Source organism: Dermacentor silvarum, chromosome 1 (genome assembly GCF_013339745.2).
Source record: "Dermacentor silvarum isolate Dsil-2018 chromosome 1, BIME_Dsil_1.4, whole genome shotgun sequence".
NCBI lineage: Eukaryota > Metazoa > Arthropoda > Arachnida > Ixodida > Ixodidae > Dermacentor > Dermacentor silvarum.
The window spans coordinates 131,938,459-131,965,518 of NC_051154.1; the positions used below are offsets into that span (position 1 = coordinate 131,938,459).

At 42.8% G+C, this 27,060-nt stretch overlaps 1 protein-coding gene across 2 annotated transcripts; it reads right to left on the reverse strand.

The window, feature by feature from the left end:
• Window positions 1-3,666: 3,666 nt before the first annotated feature.
• On the reverse strand, window positions 3,667-26,800 carry LOC119436048 (ubiquitin-conjugating enzyme E2 variant 2-like). 2 transcript variants are annotated; one of them, XM_037702788.2, is made up of 4 exons: window positions 26,655-26,800; window positions 16,476-16,627; window positions 11,715-11,840; window positions 3,667-6,412 (listed from the first exon to the last, which is right to left on the reverse strand). In XM_037702788.2, the coding sequence occupies exons 1-4, from the start codon at window positions 26,677-26,679 to the stop codon at window positions 6,272-6,274; spliced, it is 444 nt and encodes a 147-aa protein (XP_037558716.1). In that variant the 5' UTR covers window positions 26,680-26,800; the 3' UTR covers window positions 3,667-6,271. The 2 variants fall into 2 exon arrangements, with proteins under 2 accessions (XP_037558716.1, XP_037558717.1); XM_037702789.2 differs by lacking the exon at window positions 26,655-26,800 and adding an exon at window positions 26,404-26,563.
• Between the last annotated feature and the right edge of the window lie 260 nt (window positions 26,801-27,060).

Here is a 27,060-nt window from a genome sequence, read left to right on the forward strand (position 1 = left end):
TGTATAATAAACATGTGCATGCTTGTGCCGTCTTCCTTTCCAAGAGTGCAAACAAATTCAAATGGAAGAAATTTGCTTCTTACCATGCGTATACCCAGAGATCACTGCCATGTTTGAGCTCCTTTTTACGAACGATCAGTTTTAGCCGAAAGTATTGCAAGCCTATGGAAAGAAAAAATTGAAGCCCAAAGCAGTTCCTTATTTGTTCTCGGATCGCGGCCGGCGCCAAAGGAAAGAAACCTCCAGGCAAAGAGGTGCGAAGTTCGCAAGAAATGCTCAAAAAAACATAAGGCATTCTTGAATGATATTATACCTATTATTGCATTCGTCCGCTTACCGTAACTACAGAATGAAACACAATGGACGGCGAAATACGGTTGTTATAAATGAGACCATTATGTGGAACAGGGATTAACGAAAAACACATACAGCGCTGAAATACGCAGAATATTTCAGTTTATTTGCCAGATATTGCCGTAGTTAACGTGACACTTTTTTTCGAACCTCCTACCGGTCCGGTCCGCAATCTTCGGCGCCGCCTAGATAATTCTCTAGTTCAGTGCCATCAGTTGTAAAACACTGGTAGCAATTTTCATCGTGGAAAAAGTGCGAATAAGAATTATTTTGAATTAGACCAAACAATTATCTTCTCTGAGTTGGTTAAGCGAAAGTAAAAAGTGAATTAATACCGCTCAATGATATCTTGGCAGCAGCCGTGAAATAAATAGCCATACGCACGGAAGCGAAGTTACGTATCGGGCGTATATTTTTCGCGGATGCTCATAAAGTACAAGCCGCGCGCTTTTCATAATCTCCCTGAATCCTGATAAACATTACATCTTGAATTCTGTAAGTTAATTATCAAGTGCCATAGTCTTAAAAGTTTCCGTGTAAGCAAACGTTTTTTTTTTAATTTCTCGTCGTTTCATCGTGACGCAATACAGGCGCATGCGTAAAGTTCTATATTGGCTCTTTCGCAAACACAGCATGTATTTTTGCACAGTGGCATTGGTACAAATGCTTCTGGCCCAATACTTTCGGGCGAATTCACTACAAATAAACTAACATTTCTTCTTGGTTACGTTCTCTGAGCTTTTTAAGAGCCACGATTATGAAACAAATTCTCGTTTATATTCTACGCTGATTACATTATATGCGCTCAATACACCTCCGCGTTACGGACAGCCCAAGTGGCGACAGAGGCAAACCGCTCAGCCACTGCTTGGTACTCATTTTTTGGGAGCGCTTCCGCTTGTATTTATCGAAGCGTCTTCAAAAAAAAAAAAAAAGTGTCACGACGTTCTATCGGAAGCGTACTTTCGTCATGGAAGTTTCACAAGGGATAAATTCCCATACAACGCTTCAAAAGGCCGAATAAACAAGCGCGCGCATTGATGCTAAAGCGGCTGCAGCGAGCCACTGGAGGGTTCAGCGTGCCGTGCGCACCGCGCCGGCCCCGGGTCACGGAGCAAGCCCCGGGTAGCGTAACCACTCAGCCATCCAGCCATACTTGCCAGGTTTGCAAGCATACGAACCATACGATTAGGGTTCCTCGATGCGCGCGCCCCCCCTCGCGCGCGCATCGAGGAACCCTACATACGATTGCGCTCGAGCGCCCTCGGCGAAAGCAACCACCTAGCACGGCCGGACTGGAGAGGCGCGCGCGCTTTCCTTAAGCGCGCGCGCCTCTCCAGTCCGGCCGTGCACCTAGCAACGCGGTACGCGCGAGCGGCGCAGCGTGGCGCCAGCGGTCGGGCGCAAATAGAAATACGCCCCCGGGTACAGCGGAGACTTCCGCTTAACACGTGTTGTCATGGCAATTGTGGAGCTCCTAGGTGCTTAGGGACATGTCCCGGAGATAAGAGCCACGCTCAGCGGAGACCAGTGCCTCAAAAGCCCCTAAGCCCCAGTGCCAAAAGCCCCTAAGTCGCGGACCCCGGCGAGGGGAGAAATCCGAGAATTGAGAAGGAAAGCCCGCGCGGAGGAGACTGTCGCTACTTTCAAGGGGCTTTAAATCCAGTTCGCTCGGCGCCTCCCACGTTCGGCCCACTCGACCATTGTCTAGTACACTAACTGCAAGTCTGGCATGGCACAGGTTGCCAGATGAATGTACAACTTCCACAAAAACACAGGTTTGAATTTGAAATGAAACTTGTGGTCGCAGCCCTCTCTATGAAACAAAAACCCTGTGCAAGTCTTTTCAACTTTGCATAATGTCTTGAACTATGCTGGTCTTCACGACATACAATGCCTTTGCACCAGCTTTCAAGATACTTAAGGAGGTCATTTGCACTTCAGTTCCTTTAACAGTGCTGGGTACCTTTAACGGGAGGTGCTGGGTTTGAACCCAACTGCTGGACACAAGCGATTCCCCACCAGGCGCTCGGTTACCAAAGGTGAATCAATGCTTGGGGGAAGCTCCCGCTGATAAATGGAGGCCTTCATGGTTCTGTTCTGGAGTGGATGGGTGAAGCATCGGCTACCCAGACGATGCCGCAGCCTATCTGTCCCAGAGTGCGTCTGCAAACCTTGTACGCTTAACGGTCACAGAAAAACGTTCTTCCATTCAAGCAGTACGAGCCATATGCCTGTGTTACACGTACATTACACTTGCAGACATTTGCCAAGTCCATAATGTATTTAAAAAAAATTATTGCAATAGTCGCATTCACTTTGAGCTAGAGTGTACTAGAATACGGTCTAGTTCAGGTAGATCTCGGGGCTAATTACGAGCCATAAAGTTAGTACACTACCTCTAGAGGAAAAGCTGGGCTAATAAATTGGCAACCGCAAAGGTGCCGCCATCTTGTAACCTTTTATTTTTGTAACGCTATAACTATTCAATATATGATGCAAAAACAAGCATTTAGAATAGCACGTAGGTATACAAAATGTGTACGCGCCCTCGCTCAATTTTTCCACACTGCGCCTCAGCGGGAGAGCGCCGTCCGGCACGCCCATTTTCTGTGGCATGCCACCACCATCATTGCAGTAGTGTTGCTGGTATCGAACCACAAGGTCACTATTCCAATGATAAGCTAATAAAAAAAAAGGCAGGTCTTTAAAAAGCAATCGTCCGTCCCATTACTGCGCTGTGGCATAATTCCAGATTTGTGAGACAGAAATCACGGCTAAGCACAATCTGACACCAATAATCTAGCATAGCCACCACGGCCATCCTGTACCAGTGCAAATCTTGATAATCGCCGACGCATTAAATTTGAAGAGCTAGCAAGGCCGTGGAACACTATCAAATGCTTCAAGATAAAAAGGAGCATTCCTGACAGTGTCAAGAAATCAAAAATAAATCTCTAAATGAGGTGTACGATCCTAATTTCTGTACATGCGCTGAATTTATTCAGACATCAAAAGCACTTATACCATGTGTGCAATAATATATGTATAGGGCTGTGAATGCCCTTATGCATTCCACAAGTTGCCATAAGAATGTGAAAATAAATGGCCTTATCACAACAGAAATACTGCAGTGTTCTCCACACACTTCTAAACCTTTCTCACTTAGAATTCAAAACAAGAACCACAGCTATGCGCAACCCAAGCATGACAAACATAAAAAATACAACAAAAATGTATTGTAGTGATCATTATTTGTCAATAAAGAGCAGCTTTTGTTTTAAAAAATGTTATGCCTGAAAGCAACACAACTTTGAAGCAATCAAAAACACTTTATTATGTCACTCCCTCAGAGTACACAAACTTCACAGGCATTTCTTCCTCTCCTAATGTTAAAGGGGCACTGCAACACTTTTTTAACTGCTAAGAAAATTTTAGTGATCTGTAGGCAATGCTGCTATGAACATGCGAGCCAAATATTTATTCGCTGCATGTAGCAGGGAGCCCACAATTTGGTATAAAAGATTGCTCTCTTCTGCGGCTTTTGAGGTCGCCCTCTATTATGCTCCACATGATGTCATAGACCCGCGCGACAGCCCATAGATGCCAGGCATTGAGCAATCGTTCTTGATCACGAGTTGCTCCCGAGCGAAAGCTTGCACATGCGTGCACACCCCTCCAATTTTTAAGCAAACATTGAAGCAGTGGTTGTAAATGAGTCCCGCCCATGATGTTGACACTCCATTGTAGCTACCTGGCACCTTTGTCGGACACCACCTTGAAAGGTTACCATAAGTGCACCATAGAAAAAAGAAATGTAGGAAAGGCAGGGCATTCTTATCGATGCCAGTCGAGTTCAGCGGAAACATGTCAAGGAGGAATGAGGAAAGCAAACACTACGCTCTTTATATCTCTTTTATTATTAGGTACTTCAAAAAAATTGTTGGGATATATTCATGAAAGGCATCGCACTCACTCGGACGTGTTTTCAATTTTGAAGAAAAGGTGTTGCAGGACCCTTTTAACACACACACAAAAACAAAAAAAAAAATTATTTAACATTACATGTGCAATTACCTATCATACTGACACATGACTGCAGGCAATACCGAGACAAAAATAAGGTAACTAGCTTTCATTCCCAATTTCCTTGGCAGCTACATAACAAAAAAACCTTGATGCAGTGTGCACTGCACCTACACACATTAACAAAATCTCAGTCAGCCCAGAAAATTTACAACACCCACAACAGGCACAAAGAAGTAAAAGGAGAAAATGATAATATGTCACATTGCACTGAAATTAAGTTTACTTAGTGCTATGTGCAGTAGTCACAAAATAAATTACCTTCCATCCGACTGTAGCAGAATGCTACAAGTTTAAACCAGCTTAGTTTCTTGAAAACCAAATTTGGTAGTTGAACAATATTGATCCTCATCCGGGAATCACACCCAGGACCATTGCCAGGGCGGTGCAGTCACTCTGCCAACTGAGCTATCCAGAAGGCTAGCAGATGGTAGTGCTAAGCCAGATCAATCAACACTGGAAGATTGAAGTGTTATATTAACCAAATAAGTTCTACAGAATCTGAAAAGTGGAGGAGCTGCTCTGATGTGGTGGCCCCAGGCAGAATTCACATCCCAGGCTGATTTTTGTCAACTACAGTGTTTGCTTTACAGGAAACCAAGCTGGTTCCTTTTGTAGCACTCTGTTTAAGTCAGGTGGCAGGCATATTTTCCTTTCTCAATCTACTTCCACTTCATGGACTTCTGCAGAACTCCATTTAGTGAAAATAAATTATATATCAGAAGTACAATGAAACACAATTCACTGGCAAGTTACTCTGTCTCCAATGTGTGTCAAAGCCAGTGTGAAAAGCTCATCTGAACCAAAGCTTCAGGGAATTTACCATTTCGTGAATGCTACTGACAAACATCGTACTTATGGCCACAGTTGGCACACAACTCAAGGCACACCATGTGCACACTACCTTCACTGCGACTCTTCTACATGTGTTTTTGTGCAGATCAGCAGTTAAGACCAACACACATCTTGCACATGCACAAAATGCCCTGCCAAACTCGGGCAGAGAATACAGCACTGTAGCAAAACACTGGTCAAAAGGCTTTCCTTATCAAACGCGTAGATTGCTTCATTCAGTAATGCTCAAGGCTGAGATATCCAACATTTTATGGATGTCAACCTGCCAGATGAGGATCTTGTGTTCCACTACCATTTCCTACACTGAGCTCCCTTCATGCACTTGGGAAGGAAGGAAGCTTACGGGTACAGGGCAAGTTCATGGCCAGCCCCCAATGCAAAAAAGAAATAGTGTAAAACATATGTGAAGGATGTTCACCACTTCAAAATAGCCTGCTCTTTCTTTATTTCCTTGCCTGCATATTTCAGTTTGCAAGTTTGAAGACAAGACTGGTCTCTATTGCAAACACGGCAGCACACTCCTCTAAAGTCCCAATGTTCTCAGGCTGTGTTGCTTATTGAGAAAAGGGCAAACCTTGTCATTTTTGCTTTAAAGGTGAGGTTACAAAAGAATTTTAAGTGTCACTTAAGGAAGAAAACAGAAAACTGTGCATGTAACACAAATGTACAATCAAGAGCAGATATCTGGGAGGAAAGAACAGAAGGATTTTAGCTGTGGCCGCAGATGTGGTTATCTCCTCCAGTTAAGAACAGTATGTGTGCTCACTAAAAGCAGGTGAGGAGAAAGGTGGGGAAGGTTTAAGAGACAAGCAGCTTCATAAACAAAAAATTTAAGGGGAGCAAACTGCCATGTTTACAGCTTTAAGGAAATCAAACGAAGGACACGGAGAGAAGGCCAAAATGAGACACAGAGACAGAGCGGTGGTGGTAGTGGTGGCAGCAGCAGCCCAGTACAGAAGAGGAGAGCACCACTCTCTCAAAAGGTGGATCCTTCAGGTGGCTGGGCCATCCTCTGGTTCTCCTTGAGGGTCATGGCACGCCTCAACTCCTGCAGCACCGTCTTGATGGAGTAGTTCCTCTGCCAGCGGTTGAGCACACTCAGGCTGCGCTTCTCCACCTGCCAGAGTGGCATGCCAGTTAACACAGGAGCACATTACTTGAAGGGGTCCTGAAACACTTTTCATTGAAGTCGTGAAATGTATTTGACATTAAAATACACTATTTCAGAAATACTTTGCCTCAAAAAGTACTTCAATGCATTCAGCAGAGGCGGAGTTATTGGCAATTAAAAGATCATCTTTGATCCCCTTGGCGGTGCTCCCAGTCCGTCAATGCCTTCCCCTGCGAAGGCTGGCGGAGCAGGGTGGTGCCCACAACGTCATCATGGCACGCAGTTCAAATTTAATTTTGGGTGTTCACATAGATGCCACTACAGATTTTGGTGCATATGACACGCCAAACTCGGAGGCTATCCCTAAGCTTATGGCTGAGTTCACGGTGCCTCATCCATTTGCTGTGCTACAGTGCACTACATAGCTATGTGTGGCTATCCTCGCACCGAGTGACGTGAGTAGCCCATTTATCTCTACGACAATCACACAATTTCCAAGGACCGAACAAATTTCCTCTTCATGTTCGCTCATGCGAGTATGTCGACAGCACTCGCATCGGCTAAGCAATGGATGCTGTGCTCCAGACTCACATTGAAAGGATTCCTAACGTAGCGAGCTTCGACCATGATATCGACACACCTTGAGGGCGTGCAACTTGGGAAGCAGACAACCAATTCGTCAGATGGCACTCGGGCCTTGAGTCGCATCACCCACAGATACCAATCAGGGCACGCTGTTGTCCTCCGCGAGCCGCAGCAAGCTCAGCAAGTGGGCTTGTCGCGGCACCTCGGGGCGGCTGCGGTATGTACGTTACGGTACAGACACAGCTACATGCAACTGTAGTGACTAACTATGTGCACGATAGAACTGGAGTGCGCGCTCACACTCATGTGCTCCAGTCTGGCCATGCTAGGGTGCGGACCAGCTTTGTCCTGCACTAGCTTGACCGACAAATAGTAGCCACATCCAAATATCACATTTTGCGCAACAGCTCAATACGAAGCAAAGTCTGCCAAGGCATACAGCCAGGAGCAGCCAGGAGTGAGTGCATGCTGGCAAGTGTGCATGTGATCTGACCTCAAATTTCACAAGGTTCGAGGCTAGCCGAGTGTACAAAACTAATCAAAATTAGCGAAATCCGACGGCTACGACACTGATAACCAGTGTGGCTAATGTTACATTCCTACACAGGAAGGCCCGGCCGAGCATTAAGAGACGATAGTTGGCGATAGTACGATAGTAGTGCTTCCAGAAGTACATAATTATCATTGAAATTCAAAACACGGATTTCCGCTTAGTTAAGCCTGTTTATTAAACCGTGTCAATAAATATACACAGTAAAAGTAGGAAGAAGCTCACTGATCCTAACACCCTTCTTGATTGATGTCAGTTATTGAGCAATAGCAGCCGTGTATGGGAATCTGCTCTAGGACGAAATATGGCAGCCCCGAAAAGAGTGTGGAGAAGGCTTCTGTTTGTTTGAGAAAAAGGTAACCGCGCTCGGCTTGCGAGCTCCACACACCACGCATGACTGCAAAATTTGGCTGAGACGTTCACAGCAGCATACGCTATCCGTGGACAGTGTTTTTTCACCAAGCCCAAGGAGTGGTTCAGAACGCCTTAAGTCCTTCATTCAGTGCATAATTTTTTCCTCTGGCAATGGATAAATGCACAGTACATTTGCAGACCGAGAGCTGGAGATATGTGGCAATGTGCACCAAAAAATCTATCAAGCATAACATGCTTTCATTTGTCCCTGTACCAATTTCTGCCAAGGCAACTCTTTATTGACTGCTTTCTAGAGAATGGTCGCGAGGAAAGGGGGAAGCTATCCAAAAACTACCTTCCGAAGCATGTACTACGTATACATGAAAACAGACAGGTATGTGCAGGATGCACATGCTTAAATGTCTCATGTACCTCTGCCGCACATTAGGAACTAACTTTCTAAATATTACTTCATTAGAAGTACATAGCATGTACTGCATAGCACACTTGTATATATTTACTGGAAAAGTCAACTAATGCCTTCTGCATTCCAATAAATATACGGCTGGTTGTGTTTTATGTCTCAAAACTACACCCAGATTGAGAGAATCAAATAAGAAAAGCTAGGACAGTTACAGGTATTGTGATACACGATTCACCAGCACCAAATTCAGACAAGACAGATGTAGTACAAAAGCCTAGATGACGTTCAGCATTTGTGCTGCATGCATCTTGCTCCGTCCTATGTGATCTAGCACCACTAAATGGAATCGTCTATATAGACAGAGATACTGTAGCGCTACACTAGGTTTATTTCGACAGCTCAGGGTTCTTTAACATGCACTAAAATATCAGTCCACAAACATCTCTGCACTGCACCCCCTTTAATACAAAACTTGCAACCATGCACTCGGCACCAAAACACCACAAGCGCTAAACCGCCATAGATAGCAGTTTTATTAGTGCGAGTTCCCATGCCAAGCATACATACTTTTATGTCACCTGCTATCATATGGAGCAGATGATCAAAATGCAGCTGATTAAAATAGATTTCTGGTACACCTCAAATGCATGTTTTCGTTCACACTTCAATACAAAATGGTGTGAGGCAAGCATGTCTCATTCTTAGGTAGCACAGGACGACTTCTGTAAAACATTATTGGTGTCTACTTGACTTTCATTTGCCTAGTGCTTGTTTAATGACATGAAGCTTGCTTTCTGCTCTGATGTCCCACTCTGCCAAGTTGCATCAAAGGCAGCATAGATGGGTCTTGGAAAACAAAAAAATACGAAAAAAAATTTTTATAATGATATTCGTATAGCTCTAGGCAGACTGATTATACCACTGGTGGCTATTAACCATCTAGCAATGTAAATATTTCGATATTTTTTGCTGTGGTATTCCAATTAATTTTTTTTCTTGGTTGTACATTAAATAATGAGCTAGCCACATTTTGAACACAACACTTTGAAGTGTTGTATGATTGTTAATACTTATTATACCAACAAAGTAATCCTACCATTGTGAATCTTATGCTTCCTAGTGTCGAGCTATGTGCCTAAACGATATTTTGGTGAGTAGTCCTGGCTCCATTGTTCCTGGTAATAATGGTTATTTATTTGTAATTAACTCTAGAACTAGTTAGCCTATTATAAAAATGATTGTATACTTGCTATCAGCCCAGAAAACTTAGCAGTATTGTCCAGTTTTTTAAAATTTAAAAAAGGAGGCTTTAAAGAAGGCTTTAAAACCCACTTCCTCCCTTAAAAGAACCGACAACTGGTGTTTACGATACATTTTTTTTTTTTCCGGTGCGTGGAAAACTGAAAACGTGCTGCCCAAGGTGCCTAAACCTGTAGTGGTAACACGGTTGCACTGGAAGCACAGTGGAAAATTTTTTGAATAAGAATAAGTAATAAGTAAATGCAATAGCACCTGTACACTGGCATTCGAGAGAAGCAGACAAGCACGACCTTGGATGTGAGAAATTAACAGAGCTGAACCTGTTATAGTGAAGTCACTTCGGACATGAAAAAAAACTTCATTATATCCAACATTTGTTTTAAGCATACACACAGATATAAGTGGGGGGAAAATAGCTATCAAGTCTACGTGAAAAACAAAAGCAAGGTGCCTCTGATGGGTCAGCAAACGGTCTCCTGCAGATTTTGATGACCCTTCGACATCATGCCATGTCGATATGAGAACAATAATTACATGCATGTGCTCTGCCCCGCCTTGAATACGCAACCACGCGATCGGTGTTAATTGTGCAAGATCAGCACGTTGGCTTGCCGACTGTGGTCTAACCAAGCCAAGCCACTAGCCAAAATGCAAGCTGCCGACATGCTTTTCGGACATGGAGGGGTCCATAACCATAAAAACAAGCACACCACCAACAGACTATTTGGTGACAGTGGGGACCGCACATGGATCTGTACTCTGCCATTACATTAGTCAGTTTAGTCCGTGTGTCAGATCCCATGCTTGATCACCGATAAGGTCTACGAGTGCAAACAAAAATGAGTACGCTGACAGACATGGATTTGTACTCTGCTACTGTGGCTGTCAGTCTAGACCGTGCTTTTCATCTCCCGTTCGATCGCCAATAAGGTCTAGGAGTACGAACATAAAAGCAAGTACACTTTGACAGACTTTTCAGACATGGAGGGGACCACACATGGATCCGCACTCCGCTACTACGGGCCTACTACGGTCTAGCCTGTGCGTCTGATTCCATGCTCGATCGTCGATAAGATCTAAGAATGTGGACATATTGACGGCAAGCTTCCTGCAACGGCTCGTCACCAGCCACTTCGTCAGCAGTCTGCAATCCAAGTTGTGGTTTCGTGCCAGTCACCATGGTGGCAACTTTGTTCATGGCCGCCATGTTTGCGGCATTGCATTATTTGGGGCTCTTTATGCATGCTGCACCTGTGTGTTCTCTTCAAATCAAACCTAAATACAGTTCGCTGCATCACTATTTGATATCTCCTTCAGTCGCAGTGTGCACATTTGTGTATATGACTTGTTTTTGCCAGTTCTGTTCAGTAATGGCAAGGAAAAAACATGGACATTGAGCTGCAGGTGAATTGAACCCTCTACTTACCCAATATGACTTTATTTACTGAAGGCACTACCATGTTTGATGCTATGTTCAACATGTCATGTTCAGTCAGCAATGGAGAAAGACTAGATTTTTCTTCGTCACAATGTTTGCAGCTGATAATTAACTTGTGTGTGTAGTCTGAGCCAGTGATTCAATTCCCTTTATGGAAAGACACAACATGACTGACTGAACAATAATTCAATATTTAATTACTCTAATCATGAGCAGTCACTAGAAAATGCACAAAGCATCATGCAAACACCTTGACTTTCTTTCAATGAAGCATGTTGGAATACAATTATCTGATCAACATGTATTGACAATATTATAATTCAAGACTGAAGGGGAGATAATAGTGGCACCACACACGATGACCTTTCCAACTAGAGAAAAAGTCGGCTTTTTTTGCCCTGCCATCACCGCAGATGACGTGCATTTTTGATTTATGACAATGAGGTCGTCTGATTCTAAGTCATTTTACCAATGAGCTTTCTGATAGATTGACGAATAAAAAATTACTTTTGAGACATTACAGCTCCTGCTTCTAACACCCAAGGCAGATGTTCAACATGCGATGATAGCCTCCAGATAAGTTTGAAAGTGAAACTTTGAACTTAGCCATGATCCTACAATAAATTAAAAGTGCTGCAGATTGTTTAGTCTGGCAACTAATAAAACCAATATCATGAACACTTAAAAATGTACTCACACCACCATTGCTCTCACTGATGCCAACCATCTTGATCTTAGAAATGAACTTGACACAAGGCGGTTCATCTGGATACTGGGATCCACATTCCACACGCAGGCTGTAGATCCGGTTCTCATATGGGGTCTGGAAAGTCATTGTTATGTGAACTATGCATGCAAACTTTTCATTCAAACTGATTTGTGGTGTTCTGCACTCGGAAGCTCAGCTACACTAGCATATGATGAATGTACCAAGTTTGGCAAGACGAGGGCTTTGCTTTGTAAAATAAGCTTTTCTGGACAAGTTAAGGTAAAAAAAAATACAAAAATTGAACATTGAACACTCAGGGTTCTTTCACTAATGTGTAGCACAAATTGCACCACGTTTTGCTTATTTTAACTGCATCTAAAACACAGCTACAAAAAAAAATTCCTCTTATCATGTTCTGCAGAAGTAGTCATCATATTTCATAAAGCTAATATGTATTGCCATCAGTTTCACCAAGCAGCTTTGAATGCCTCGGTAGAAAGCTTTGTATTTAACTTGAAACTGGCTTCGTACTGCAGGGTAGTTTCACTTAAGAGGCGACCCGTCCCCCCATGGTGCAAGACAAAAATTTTTATCAAGAAATGAATCTTCACATTTTTGCATTTTCCGGTTCACAATCCAGTATTGTGTTAGCAATATTTTATTCAACCGTGTCAACCGTACAAGAAGGAGAAATGGTCCAAATCCGGGAGACTTTGCAGGTATGCGGCACCCTCGAAGTATACTGCCGACAGCTCTCTTGGCGCCGATTGCGAGCTTAGGACAGAGCCAGGAACACTTGTCGGGGACGCTTTCTGTGTCGAGTCACGCGAAATTTCGTGAAAGTGATCGCCCGAGAAGACTACCCAAGGAAAGCTCCGTCTAGCTCCTCATCAGACGACTATGATGAGGAAAGAGAACGTTTCCAAATTGCAATTCCTTGAATAAAGGTACCATTTATTTTTCCGATCATCTCGCATTACATCAGCAATTTTATTTTGTTTATTTCGCGTGACTGGAAAGTCGCCCCACGCTTTACATTCGGGTAAATACGGTATTGCACACCCATTATCAGCCGCCTGCAGTGTGCTTACGTACCAGCCTGCGTCTGCTTAGAAGTCCCCCCCTCTCACGGACGGTACCTGACAGGCGTCGTACGACTGAGGGGGGGCGCAGTCCAGATGTTAAGGCTCAACCACATGTACGCAATTTTCAAAACGTCAAAATTGGCCATCGGAGAGGACGATTCGTCGCCACTGCTTGTCACGTCATTGGTTTTTGGCCCCCCAGACACTTTCGCTTGTCGCCCAGAATTCCACATGGCACCTTCCGCAGGTTACCATGATTGCACAACAGCATGGCAGCTCCCCGGCCACACGCTTTGATCTGAATTTGCTCTTTCTTCTTGCTCACCATTGTGACAGCTACAAAAAATCAATTCCTTGACGGTGAAATCTCGTACTTTGCCAGTAGCGAGTAGAAAACACTAGCTCCAGTTCATTGAATATGAAATGTGGCGCTTTGCCAGTCACGATTTCAGAGAACTACAAATGGTTTATTCACGATGAATTGTGGCTCTTTTCTAGTCAAGCTTTGCTTAGTCTTATCACTCGATGAGGAGGAAGTATTGGCCACGTTTTGTTGCTACTATTGAAATCAGTTGTTTGTTTTGGTGCTGTTGGGCCTGAAATGCCACAGAGCCATGAAAGTGTTATCTGATGGCACCACCCCATTTAACGTTGACAATGAGCAAAAACTTTTACTGACAATATGTTAAAACTAGATCAAGTAGGCTCGGATTACAACATTAGTTTCGAGGTACGTTTACAATCTTTTTATGGGGGCATGATTGCATTTAATTGGGCGAAAATGTAAATTTGTCATCACTTATTTTCAAAATGTCACATCCATGTGGTTGCCTCACGCCGCAATGCAACAGCGTGACAGGATCAACCCATCATGTAGCTTGAATATTGCATACATGTAGTTGCCTCTTTACGCATGAGAGACTGCAATGGAAAGCTCCAAAGTAAATTGCATTTAATTGGGCGAAAATGTAAATTTGTCATCACTTATTTTCAAAATGTCACATCCATGTGGTTGCCTCACGCCGCAATGCAACAGCGTGACAGGATCAACCCATCATGTAGCTTGAATATTGCATACATGTAGTTGCCTCTTTACGCATGAGAGACTGCAATGGAAAGCTCCAAAGTAATTTGAACCATACATGGCTCTTTGACAAGCACTGAAATCTCCAAGGCATAGGCATTTCGGCACTTTACACCAAATGTAATGCAACCACTGCAATTGCATTGACATTAATAAGCTTGCAGCCTCATCTTCAGTAGCACGAAGCCGAGGTACTAATAAGCCACCATGGCACATGCATCAGGAATGTATCCACAACTCTCTCACAACCAGCTAGATTTCAAACCCCAACACTTATAATGAATTAATAACATGACAGATCTAGGTTCATATGACAACCTTTTCCTCAAACTAGCAACACCATACCTTAACTGGCTTACTAGTCACCACTTAGGTCATATTTACCAATTTGAAAGAACACACCTTTTGAAAGAACGCACATTTGAAAGAACACACCTTTTTGGAACTACGTGCCACCTAGTTTAGCCCCAAATGTGCTGCTACCACTCACGAGTTCTAAAATATTTATTGCGCTGCCACCTCTTAGCTCCTGCCAGAACTGATTCTCACTTCGGAATATGATGTCTAGCAATGTCGTGGCCTAGGAGTGTATGTGCTTTGCCTTGGTTGACTACTGCATGCTCAGGCCCATGTGTGCCCATTTTAGATTTGACAATGCTGCATGGGTCACCTGTGGTTATGCTGTTGCCAAAACTTATTTCAATCTTGTTTCCAATTTGTTAATGAATTATTTAGTTTAGGCAGAGATTTTTTTCTTTACATATTCGGTGTAAAAAAGCTTTTAGAAGCATGACACAAAAAGAAAATAATTTTACAATTTTTAGCAAAGTTACGGATAGGGTGTGAAATGGGGTGTCTCCACAAGGGCTCAAAGGTTGTGAATGAGTGATGTATTTTTTGAAAAATGTACAGCGTTCTTATATTTTATGTTGCAAGGGCTGAAAAAGTTGGATTTCATTTTCATCAAACATTATGTTGGCTGTTGCAATGTTCATACAAAGATCCAAAATAAGATCCATACGAAGCTCCAAATAATAATCATCATCAGCCTATATTTATATCCACTACAGGACGAACGGCTCTCCCTGCTATCTCCAATTACCCTTGTCTTTCGCTAGCCAATTAGAACTTGCGCCTGCAAATTTCCTAACTTCATCGCCCCACCTAGTTTTTTTGCCGTCCTCGACTGCGCTTTCCTTCTCTTGGTATCCATTCTGTAACTCTAACGGTCCACCGGTTATCCATTCTACGTATTACATGGCCCACCCAGCTCCATTTTTTCCTATTAATGTGAACTAGAATATCGGCTATGCCCCTTTGCTCTCTGATCCACACTGCTCTCTTCCTGCCTCTTAAAGTTATTTTTTGTTCCATCGCTTTGTGCGGTCCTTAACTTGTTCTCAAGCTTCTTTGTTAACCTCCAAGTTTCTGCGCGATATGTTAGCCCTGGTAGAATACAATGATTGTACACTTTTCTTTTCAACGACAGTGGTAAGCTCCCAGTCAGGATTTGGTAATGCCTGCCGTATGCACTCCAACCCAATTTTATTCTTCAGTAAATTTCTTTCTCATGATCAGGGTCCCCTGTGAGTAATTGACCTAGATAAACATACTCCTTTACAGACTGTAGAGGTTGTGACTGGCGATCCTGAATTCTTGTTCCCTTGCCAGGCTATTGAACATTATCTTTGTCTTCTGTATATTAATCTTCAACCCCACTCTTAAACTATCTCGGTTAAGGTCCTTAATCATTTGTTGTAATTCATCCACAAATAAGCTCCAAATAAACTGTACCAAATAAAAATAAGCTTACTACAGGTGCCAAGAGTTGCAGAGCGCACTGGTTCTAAGTCGCAGAGCGCGCTGAGTGCTTGATATTCGTTCGCCAAGCTCCTCAAAGCTACTTTCAGCTTCTTTTTCATCTAGCAAACAGATTGTGCACACAAGGTCAATGAGTCTTCTTTGTTTATATAAATGAATAATCCACATGCACCTGACTGTCCCTATGAGGTTATATCACATTTTCAGTTAGACAACAGTCGCTAACAAGTAATTAAGGAAAAAGCAACAAGAATGCTTACTATGCTTGTAGAAAACAATACGGAGAACATATGGAAGAAAACAAAGTAACTACTCCCAAAATTGATTTTACAACCACTGAGCCCTGGTGGTGTCAAATTCATACACTGCATAATTAGTTATATACGAGCCTTGAAAAGCACATTGCGCATTAAAAAAAATTTTTCTTGAGCTGCTATTCAACATATTTTCATCGTACAATAAAATTATCAAGCCATATGCCCAGGTTGTTTGGCAATGACGATGTCCTAAGAGTGTTGCGGCTACTATTGATTTTCTTGGTTTGATTTTTTCCGCAGAACAATACCTGTCTTGCCCCATTTGAACTAAACTTCTGGCAATTGCCTCAAGACTATGCTGGATTTGCGTCGAAAACTTAACTTTTTGTACGAGAGCTATTTTTTTTTTCAAGGTCCGATCGGTCACGAAATTAAAACCACAGTGAAAATCAAAACTGTAGTTTTGATTCAAAACTGTGAAAATCAAAACAAGTATCCTCACCCTCGGTGGGCCAATGATCATGCCAGTCCAGTGAGTCAGTGTCATGTCGCAATCATCCTCAAGCCCCCAGCTAATGGTGCCATCACTAACACCTTTCTGGCCTTGTTCCAATTCTTCTAGCAGTCGGAAGTTGCGTGGAACCACCACTCCGCCTGTAAAGCAAGAGCCAACATCAAGCAAGCCAGTTCCAAGCAAAATTCATTAAGTGGCTTTGGGCAAGTTGCTTCTGCACTGTTATGACCACCACAAAGACGGCGAATCCATCTTCGCTGTCCACAAGACAACGAAGATGGTCCAAAATACACAAGACGACGAAGACGGGCGCTGTCCCTGTTTTCTTGAGTGTTTTGTCTTGCACTATGTGCTGGTTGCAATAATTCAATCATGACTAGTTCACTATTTAAATGTAGCATTTATTGTGATAAGTTACATTTACTACAGCCACAGATTATGTTTTGTACAGAAGCCACCTTACATGTATCAGGCTTAACACACCACCATATTCTCAGAGAAACACCACGGCTCTCCCCACGATGGGAGGCAGTGAGCTTACTGCCTACCAGTCCAGCTCACCACCCACCACCACAATGACTCACCCACCTCTCAGTTATATCAACCACCAACCTCTGTATTGCGCAGCAACAGTGAGGAGCATGCTGATGCAGAAACACAATGTGCACAAAAGATGCATCACATCATTTTCTGCATGCATGTACATGTGTAATGTGCAGGTGCACCCAGATAAAGTGGTGCTATGGATGTAAGGTGGGTACCCGATGCATGTGGCACTTCATTTACTGCTGGTCATGGCCCAATAAATGTTATTTCACTTGTCGATCTAGAGCTGCCGCTGAAATCCTGGAGCGAGTGCTCAGAATTCACCAATCTGAATCTGCCAGCGGAGAGCAAAAATGCTCCGCGGTTGATCATACGGAAAGTTTTTGCGCACACATCACACAGACTTTGCTCTGTATGTTTTCATGGCAACCAAAGTCACAGTGCCACAATGGGCGGAAGTGACATATGCTTCTTGTCCTATTTCCACCCGAATCCGCGCCTCGGTGGCGAAACAAGTGAGAGTGATCCGGCACGGAGCGAGTTGATCCGAAACAACCAGTGGAGAGCATGAACCCGCTCCAGATCGACCAGTGAAACTCGGATTCGTCACCGCAATGCAAAAAATTCTGCTCCAGATCAACCAGTGAAAAATACCATTAGACCAAACAGAACCTAAGCGGCAGGATCGACGTCCATGAGCAGAACTTGCAGCCGTGAAAAAGAAAACAAAACGCCATAGGTATCAGAGAAACTAAGCCTGGCCTAACGGAATGAAATCTATGCAGCAGTTCGCCAGTCAAATAAGCTAGTGCAACACAGCCCTTCTTTGGGTAGATGTCATTCAACAAAGCAACAGTAAATGATGCCAAATTGTTGTCTTTGTGGCTAGGCATAACACATGAAAACCTTTACAATTATGCATATTTAAACGAAACATGAAGTTGCTGTTTTGAATATATTCATACATAAATGTTTGTAATTATTATAATTTTGGTGTCAAAATATTAATTTGTTGTGTTTGAACAATACTATATGTGTTGTACCAAAGGCAAAAAATTGTGTTTTTCTCCCTGAGCCATGAAATCTTTCTCTGGTAACCATCAAGTGTTCACTACATGCCGGCTGGTGGAATTCATGGTTTCATCAACAATCAGATGTAAAATTCAGTGATGAAAACGACCCTTCAAGCATTATCTGGCCCTTGACTAGACATGTGCATGCACACAGGCCCAGCATCCTGATGGCAAAAGTGGGATGACCACAGCACTTTGAATTTGGCCACTCACTTGGAAGTGTGCACCAGGGAAACGCATCAGGGAAAGTCCTGGCTTTTGGGTTCAAAGAGTGAAAATCCAACAAATATGTGCTGCAGGATGTTGAAGCAGTATAGCAGCGCCTGTATGTCAGTTAAACAGCCTTACTAATGACACCAGTTTTACAGCGGAGAGTCAAATGACTGACGAGCCTCGCTCCAGAGCCAGGCTCACTCTTCACCTAGTTTTACTTAAAGGGAATGTCTACAATTCATATTGTGCCCCAAGAGTGTGGTGCCAATACCCGCCGCGGTGGCTTAGGGGCTATGGAGTTGCGCTGCTCAGCAGGAGGTCGCGGGATCAAATCCTGGCCGTGGCGGCCGCAATTCGATGGGGACGAAATGCAAGAACGCCTGTGTCCCGTGCATTGGGGGCATGATAAAGACCCCCTGGTAGTCAAAAATTAACCCGTAGTCCCCCACTACGGCGTGCCTCATAATCAAATCGTGGTTTTGGCAGGTAAAACCCCAGAATTCAATTCAGTGGTGCCAATGGAAAAATCACCTTAAAATGATAAAAAAAGTATACGTTTATCCCTTAAATAAGGAATTACATTTTTATTTGGACATAGAAAGTTTAAAAAAATTTGGTGACACACACTGGTTAAACATAACCAAATAAGTTGTCACCCCACATTGCGTCAGAGGAATATACAGGGTGTCCCAACTACCATGCACCAAGATTTAAAAATATGCAAATGCCACGTAACTGGACAGAACCAAGATAATGTTGTTTGCCATCGCTTAGAGATACTCAATTTTTTGCATTCCACCTAATTCCAATATTAGTCATAATTAATCAACTTTCAATTATAATAATCAGATGAAAAGCGTCAATGAGAAAATTGTAGAGCAACATGAAAAACTCCCGATACAGCTTTCTGTTGCTCAGTACGTGCTACATAAAAGTGTTTTTCCAAGCGTGAAAGAAGCCCATGAATACACGCAAAGTGCCTCGAGCGGCCAGTCACATGGCAATTTTGCGTGTATTCGCAGGCTTCTTTGTATGCAATAAAAAAATCTAGCTTGTGAGGCTACATTTCACCCCGAAAAATTTACACTTGTAGGGTTAACATTCAGTAGATAGGCCCTTTAATATCAGAAGCTTGTGCACGAAAAGAGGTGTGGCAGCATTGATGAAATGGCTACGTAATGAAACATTACCTTTTGCTTGATGCATCAGATTGATCAAAGCATCCAGCACTGCACAAAAGCATCCCAGAGGACTCAAGTGGTGAACAAAACTTATGATGCCTATAAAGGAGCAGCAGGCAAATGTCCGTAAGATACTTCTGTGACCCTGCAGAGCAGGCAGAGGGAGATCGCTTTCCCTGATGCCTTGCCATTGGCGACAAGAGTGCTGGATCCACTATGGTCAGCCAGAGTCCAAGTGGACAAGCAAAGGGCAGAGGCCTAATCGCGTTGCCACAATAACCAAGGCAATTCAAAAAAGCTCGTATACATGCCAAGGTCATGCTCACAATATTCTGGGGCCATAATGGGTAAAAAGACATTACTTGCACAGGGTGCCAAACATTGTGTCATATTGTGACCTGCTCCAGTACAACCCGATTCCCACACAAACGTAATTTGCTCACCACTGCTGTTTACAGCAGCATGAGAATGCACTCTCTCATAATGAATATATGATTAACAAAAAATCGAGTTCATGTTTTTAGTGCATTCTGCACCTTGCAATTAGACGAACTGGCAACAAGTGATTTTAATTTACTTGGGCCTCTCTTTGAGCAGCTCTCAGTCCCATGAAGTTCTGCACTTGTAATGTGCTGAAAGCACCGGTACATTCCTGGCTTAAGTAACACCAAGATATATTCCCCCATGGCGTCCATCCATTGTGCTCAAGAATTACTGCAGCTGTGTTGAACACAATATACTATGCTAAAGAAAAGTGACACATTCCTTTTCACTCAGTCCTTGTTATGTAGACTTAAAAAGTTACTTCTAATTTTGCCACTTAGTTGTCTGCAATTTCCTTTTAACCCTTAAAATGCCATGGACAAGTCTTGATTGGCTACCATCTTTTTGTCAAAAAGTGCAAAGAAAGAGTCACCCTCGTCCACATGTTTGGGCGTTCTTTCTAAATTTCTATAACGGGCCTGGATCGTACAATCCCTTTTGATGTTCTAGCGAGTTCCCTCTTAGGCCATTAAAGCGCCTATAGACTTCGCTTGTCCAGCAGAGATTTTAAAAATGGCAGCTGTCAATTTCATCTTGCTGTCCTCTCAGGCATGCACGTTCTCTGGAAGCAGGGCTTACTCGCCTGACAGCGTGCCACTTTGTGAACATCCCTTCTACAGCAGGCAAAGAACATCTAACGAGGCAGTAAGTTGTCTGTTGCAACAGTCGAAGCGAGACTGGCAATAAAGTCCACAAAGTAGCATGCTTCTGGTGTAAGACATTGCTCCGTACTGTGTTTTGAGATTTATCATACGCAAGCAACATTCTAAACCTCCACAGCCACTAGTCGGGAACTAACTTTTTGCATTTGCAAGTCTTTCTCAACGAACGCTTACTCTAAAATATACCTGTAGCATCGAGCAGGTGTGCCAGAATTGAAGATCTTTGACCTTCCTAGTCAACGTACACGGTATTTGTTTATTTCATATTCTCACACACAAGTTGTGAATTGACTACCTCCATCTGCAAAAAATTTCCTATCCAGATGAGCAGTTTAAAAAAATGTCATCTTCTAAATGTTTCTTTTATATCTTGCCGGCACTTAAAGGGTTAATTTTAACAGTTATTTAAAACTTCCAGACGCCGTGTACACAATTGTGTACAGCAAGATAGTGCATCAACAGCAAAAGCACTGATGAAAGTAATATTTAAAACGTGTCGCATGCATATAGAAACACTTATTGGAACTGTGCTGCAATTTTGAATAACATGCGCAGAATGTTTTAGCAAAATGAGTGGGAAAGTAGATGGTTGGGTGTTTTTACTTGGTGTCAGTACATTATATGTCGCGGGTTCACTTCTTTCATACTTTTTCACGTCATGCACCAGGCATAATTTTCAAGTGGCTAGGTAAGTGCTTTTCAAGCTTTTCAAAACATGAAATAGTTTATGTTGTCATATTTGATGTTCCTGTAGTGAGTATTCGTGTGGAGTTCACATTCTGTAAACTTGATAAAACTCACTAAATAGTTGAAAATTCTAAATCTTTTCTGCAGCTGTACACTTTTCATGATTCTGAATATGCAAGAAATGTGGTGAAAGCAATTTTTCAACTGACGGGATAAAATGGCATCTGAAAGGGTTAATTGTGCTTCCTAAAGGACTTTTCCCAGAGAGCTCACTCATCCAGCAAATGCTGCTTTGTGTAATTTCCTTATGATATGAAGATGCTTGTAAATTTTCACAAGTCGTATGTTGGCAGGCAAGAATGCTCTGCAAAATTCCATGGATGACTGATTTATTCACTACATGGTGCTTGTCGAAAGATTGTCACTGGTTACAGTGTCCCTGCTTCCTCCCATTTTACGTTTGAATTGTGAGTTGCTGGTTGTGGCTGTGCTGTTACTTTGACATTTCGCAAGCTTTACACAAAATGAAAATTGCATTTGAAAATGGATAACAAAACAAGTGGTGGTGGTCTCAAAGCCCCTGAGAAATGGTGATGGCTACAACCCTGGCTGGCTTCCATTTCACAAATCCAACATGCACCTTTAAGATCATTAAAATTTAACTAGCAAATTTTCATAGATAATTATAACATACCAAAGAACAGATGCAAATAATGTGTTGCTGAATGTATTGTCCCCTTTAGCACTAGTGCACTTAATTTTTTTTCACCCAATTCAAGACAGGCAAGAATTAGGGTTACTATGACTACTGGAGTGTGCTCTGCCTGAAAATGGCCGCTTTTAAACTAACTTAGCCAGCTATACTTTCCCACTCTCTAATCTTTTTGGATTGGAAAGATTTAAAATCAGTGGTAGAAAAAGCTGCCCACACAGAGTACTTACTGTGTGAGCACTGTAGAGCAATTATTTTTTTCATGGCAGCCTGCAGCAACCTTATCAAGGATGCTTCGGTTCTGAGCTGCTTCCGGATTTATTATATTCAATACGCAAAGTTTGTCTCTTGCCGAAGCTCGCCGCGTTCACGGCACTAACATGACGCACGGTATTACACTTGTATTTAGCTCCTTTTAACACTATGTACACTCACTTCAAACCTGACCTTGGCATGCAGCCACACAAATGTACCATGAGCATTTAGTAATGTTTTGTATGTTTTTTTTTTCCTAATATGTCACTGTCAAAACAAAGTGTGTTGACCTTTCACTTTAAAGAAGTACTGACAAAAATTTCCTATTGGTTTTATTGCTTTATTGAATAGCTGCCGACCAAGTAATTATGCTATAGAGCCTCAATTCCCCGAGAGCGCAACAAATAATTACATCACTTTTTAATGAGACCAGTTCGAAACATGCGCGAAGAGCAGCGCAGTTTCAGATGTAAAAAAAGGAGACTCGTCATGTCACTGAAACCTGTTCTGCCGGTCTCATGGTACCAGATACCACTGATGTGTACACACACATTATGGTCGTGCTGCCAAAAATTAAGCCCATTCAATTGAATCACTTGACGGAACCATAGGGGAGAGCACGTTTGAGAGACGCACACAATTGAAAGGGCTTGCAGCTTTCGCCGACACGGTCACTGTATGGCCTTCAACCACCACACCGGGCTGACTGGCAGGCTCTTACAAGGTCCCTCACCAGGTCTGGCCATTTTGAACAGACAAGTGCAGTGCATACAATGCACACTAACGATCATGCCTGCAAAGTATTACACCGCTGCGCGCTGCAAAAAGAGCTGAAATTTTATACCAAAAGCCCTGCGCCCTTCTCCTCGCGGGCGCCGCACTCCCAGCCGGAAAGTTGGCGTCAAGTGCGCCTACGTAGTTTACGGTGCTGTGACGTCACTCACAGTGACATGTGTCTTTGAGAATTATTCAAGGCAACAGCAGTTATTTGTTTGATCTGTTGCTTCAATACACAAATTAATGTTTCGAGAATAACACCTACAAACCGAATGTCTGCATGTCTTTAGTTTTACTTCGTACCGTAGCAAGAGACATGTACTTCAGTTTCATCTGCTTCTTATGTCGTGCAGTCGTACATGCAGAGAACAAAATTATGTCATTTGCTACCGTGTTCCAGCGCTACCTATGATCATGCTCTTTCATCCTCTTGCGTCTGCCTTAGTGTTCGTGTAGCACTGACTTATACCGCTAGACAGGTGTTTTCGTGAAGAGCGCACAAAATCATGCGCTGCACGAAACAAGACAGACGCAGCAGCTCACGCACGAGACTGTCACCAGAAATGCACAGCAAAATAGAGAGGGGGGGGGGCAAAAAAGGGGAGAGAGGGAAGGCGTGACATATGCATTACGTGATCCTCTAGCTCTGGTATGGGAGAACACAGGGAAGGAATTTTGCTTACGGAGGCTACATGGGGACAAGCGGAGAGAGTGTCTATGTTAGCGGTGACACTCACCTCCTGAAATCATGGGTTTGCGGCACTTAAATATTTCTATCTCAGCTATTAATGAACCAATTTGAAAAATTCTTACAGTAGAACACTCCCTAGAGGCCACATAACTTCCAACATATAACCAAAATTTGCTATGTGGCCTGGTCAGGGGCCCTTCAAGTTAATTGTGATACTATGTGACCACCACTTATGGTGACGTGATGAGTCTCCTATGTCCTAAGCTGCACTGTGTTAATGCATGTTATGAACAGGTCATATAAAAGGTGATGTAAATAATTATTTGTGGCACTCTCGAGGAATGGAGGCTTCATATCATAAAAGTGGGACACAAAAATTTTCATGTCAGTACCCATTTAACCAGCTGCCCAGTAGGGCTTGCAAGGAGCAAAGTGCACAATGATGAACACAAAACAATTTTTCTCTTCACACCTTTCCCGCTTTCAATTTCCTTTTCCAGCATATTAGAAATGGGGAAAAAATTAATCAAAATTTAAAAAAAATGAAAATCTGCATCACGTCCATATTTACGATATTTAAATTTCCTATTTGATTGCAAAGTTTCCCCATTCACACACACCTGATTAAAATTCTTTGAGAAACCTGGTTCTACGAAAATCACTTATCTGTTTAGCTATGTTTCATTATCTTTACAAAAATGTGTAGAATTATATTTAGCAAAAGTATGCAGCTGCTCTCTTTGAAGCATGTTATCTCTAACACAGCCTTTTCTGTTTAGCCTAACAATTTTGTCAAAACTGCCGACGAACTGAATGTTTTACAGAAGTCAGAACATCGTCTACAAAGGAACGACGGCAAAGGATGTACTTCAATGTGCAAAGAAAAATAAAAGTAGTAGTGCCACAACGGCAATGGCCGCATCACTAACATTACTGTCGTGCACAGTGCAACAACTCATGAACTTCTTGAGTGCAATATGATCAACATTGCTCATACTCAATACTCTGCCAGCCATGCACAACCATGCTGTCTTTTTACTTCCTTTTGTTGGCTAGCCTGTGAACATAATTTGCTGAACCATTCAGAACAAATTCACTGGTGGTAGCTTTCATATACACTGAAGCAATTGCTTGCACCCTGACACTACAGAGGTGGCAAATGATTACAGAAAATCCAGGAAATGGCAACAGGAGTCTTGCAGAGTCCCAAACAATGCTTTGGGGTAGAGCTTTTAGCAACCCCAAAAATCCAACCTTGAGGCAAGCAGCATGGACTACTTATTACGAAGGAAAGGAAGATGGACACAGCACTATCAACTGACTATCTGGGTAAACAAATGGACTAACACATACTCATGTTTCCATACTAGTTATCTGCATTTTGAGCTGAATAGCATGTTGTTCACATAAGCAACGCTACGGTACACTTCCAGTACTTCAACCTTGGTGGGACCGCCAGATTGTGCTTTCAAAATTTTAATTACACCTTTATTTACACAAAGCAACACTTGATTGTTGTGTGTGCTTATGGTTGGCAATGAACATTACACCAAGAATCTTGCCGGACTTACGTGCTTTCTATTACAGCTTTGATTTAACAAGCCAAGAACTACAAGATACTGCCCTATTTTGGCATTACTTAGACGCCTCGTAACTCCCATGTGGTAAATTTCTAAAATAAAATATTTCCTTGTCCGGCTAAAGCGACACACTAACATGCTATCGGCTTCCCGTTATTTGATATTCGGTAATCATTTCACGGTCAAACTAACATCTTTCCTTAAACGAGAACAAATTATATCATCTCGAATTGGTGGAAGTCGACTGGTACTTTTCACGTATTTCCCAGAATCAACAATAAGCAACATAATGGTTAAGTAACAAATATAAATGGGAACCCTTCTCTCCATTCTGCGGTTTTAACTTAACATTTACCAATAGGGCATTTTTACATTAACCAAGACATCGAACATGAAGAGACGCGGTACAATCAACGAATCCCGAGCCCGTTCTCAAGAGTAGAGGGAGAATTTACGGCAACTTTTTCTGGTGACAATGACAGCTGAAGCCCTAAATGTTTTAATTCAGGAAAACTGCATGCGCGATCAAATTGCTCTGGTGTAAAAGCGTAGCTCCGGCGACTTTATAATGCCCGCATTCCACTGTGGAGTGCAAAAGATAAACCTGGTAGCAAAACGAAGATAAGCTGTGGTGAGTAGCCTTCCGCTCTCCGTGCAATACTACAAAACCATTAAATGATCTCGCTAACGCACATTACCCGAGTGCATATAAGGCGACAGACAGCTCAAACAATTCCAAATATGACCCCGAGGGCAGCAATACGACTTTGTTGCTAGCGAAAACGAAATTTTCCAGTCATGACAACTGCGATTTACAATTAAATAACGCAGTGACGCACAACAGATGACAGAGAGATGTCAAGACCGGCTAAAGCATATCGCGCAACTCGCTCGCTCGGCGCCTTCAACTGAACCCTAACGAACGAAGTTCTCTTGCACTAGCGAACAAATTGCTTCAGATACATATCAATCAACGTATAATTACATGACACTTACGCTCTAGCTCGTTGGGCATGGTCAAACAGCACGTATTCTTTCCGAAAACTTTCGTACGTCACAGTACCCAAAAAAATGGCCGACCAGATCGAGGTTTGGTATCACACCGGAAACTGCTCTCTAATGCAGTTAACAAAAGTAAAGTCAGTCTCAAACAAGCGACAAAGCATCCACAACCGCCGTCAGGTTAGATCTCGTTATAGGTTGTTGTTAAATGCGTGGAAATCGTCATTAAAAATTATATCCATTACCAGCAGCGCAGGTGGAAGCCGCCATCTTGAGCGTAGAACAATTAGGACAATGTTGCCACACTGACGAGTTCAGAATACTACACAGCTTCAAAACTCAAAACTCAGCTGGCTCAGGCTCGGCTGCTCAGCGGTTTAGCCGAAACAGCAGCACCGTCTGTTGGAACGCTGGCACTGCGCTATATGCTGTATGCAGAATAAAAGACGGTTATTTCGAAGTGCTGTCATAACTGTTTATTAGCTTTTTGCTTCATCGCGATGAAGATTTCGAGCAGCAGTTAGCACCGTTTCATTATAACAGGCGCGTGCAGAATGCCAAAAAGCATGTGCCGATCGACTTTCTGCTCCACAACTTGGTTGGTTGTTCAAAGTAATGGGTAACCCATTCTACGAGATCAGCTAAAATAAA

Bases quoted from the DNA above. Each gene is read 5' to 3' on its own strand.
- LOC119436048 (XM_037702788.2), bottom strand. From the start codon at position 26,679: ATGGCGGCTTCCACCTGCGCTGCTG. The intron at 16,628-26,654 runs GTAATGGATATA...CTTGCTTTACAG, and splicing joins GGCTTCCACCTGCGCTGCTG to GCGGAGTGGTGGTTCCACGC. The intron at 11,841-16,475 runs GTGAGGATACTT...ATGACTTTCCAG, and splicing joins TGATCATTGGCCCACCGAGG to ACCCCATATGAGAACCGGAT.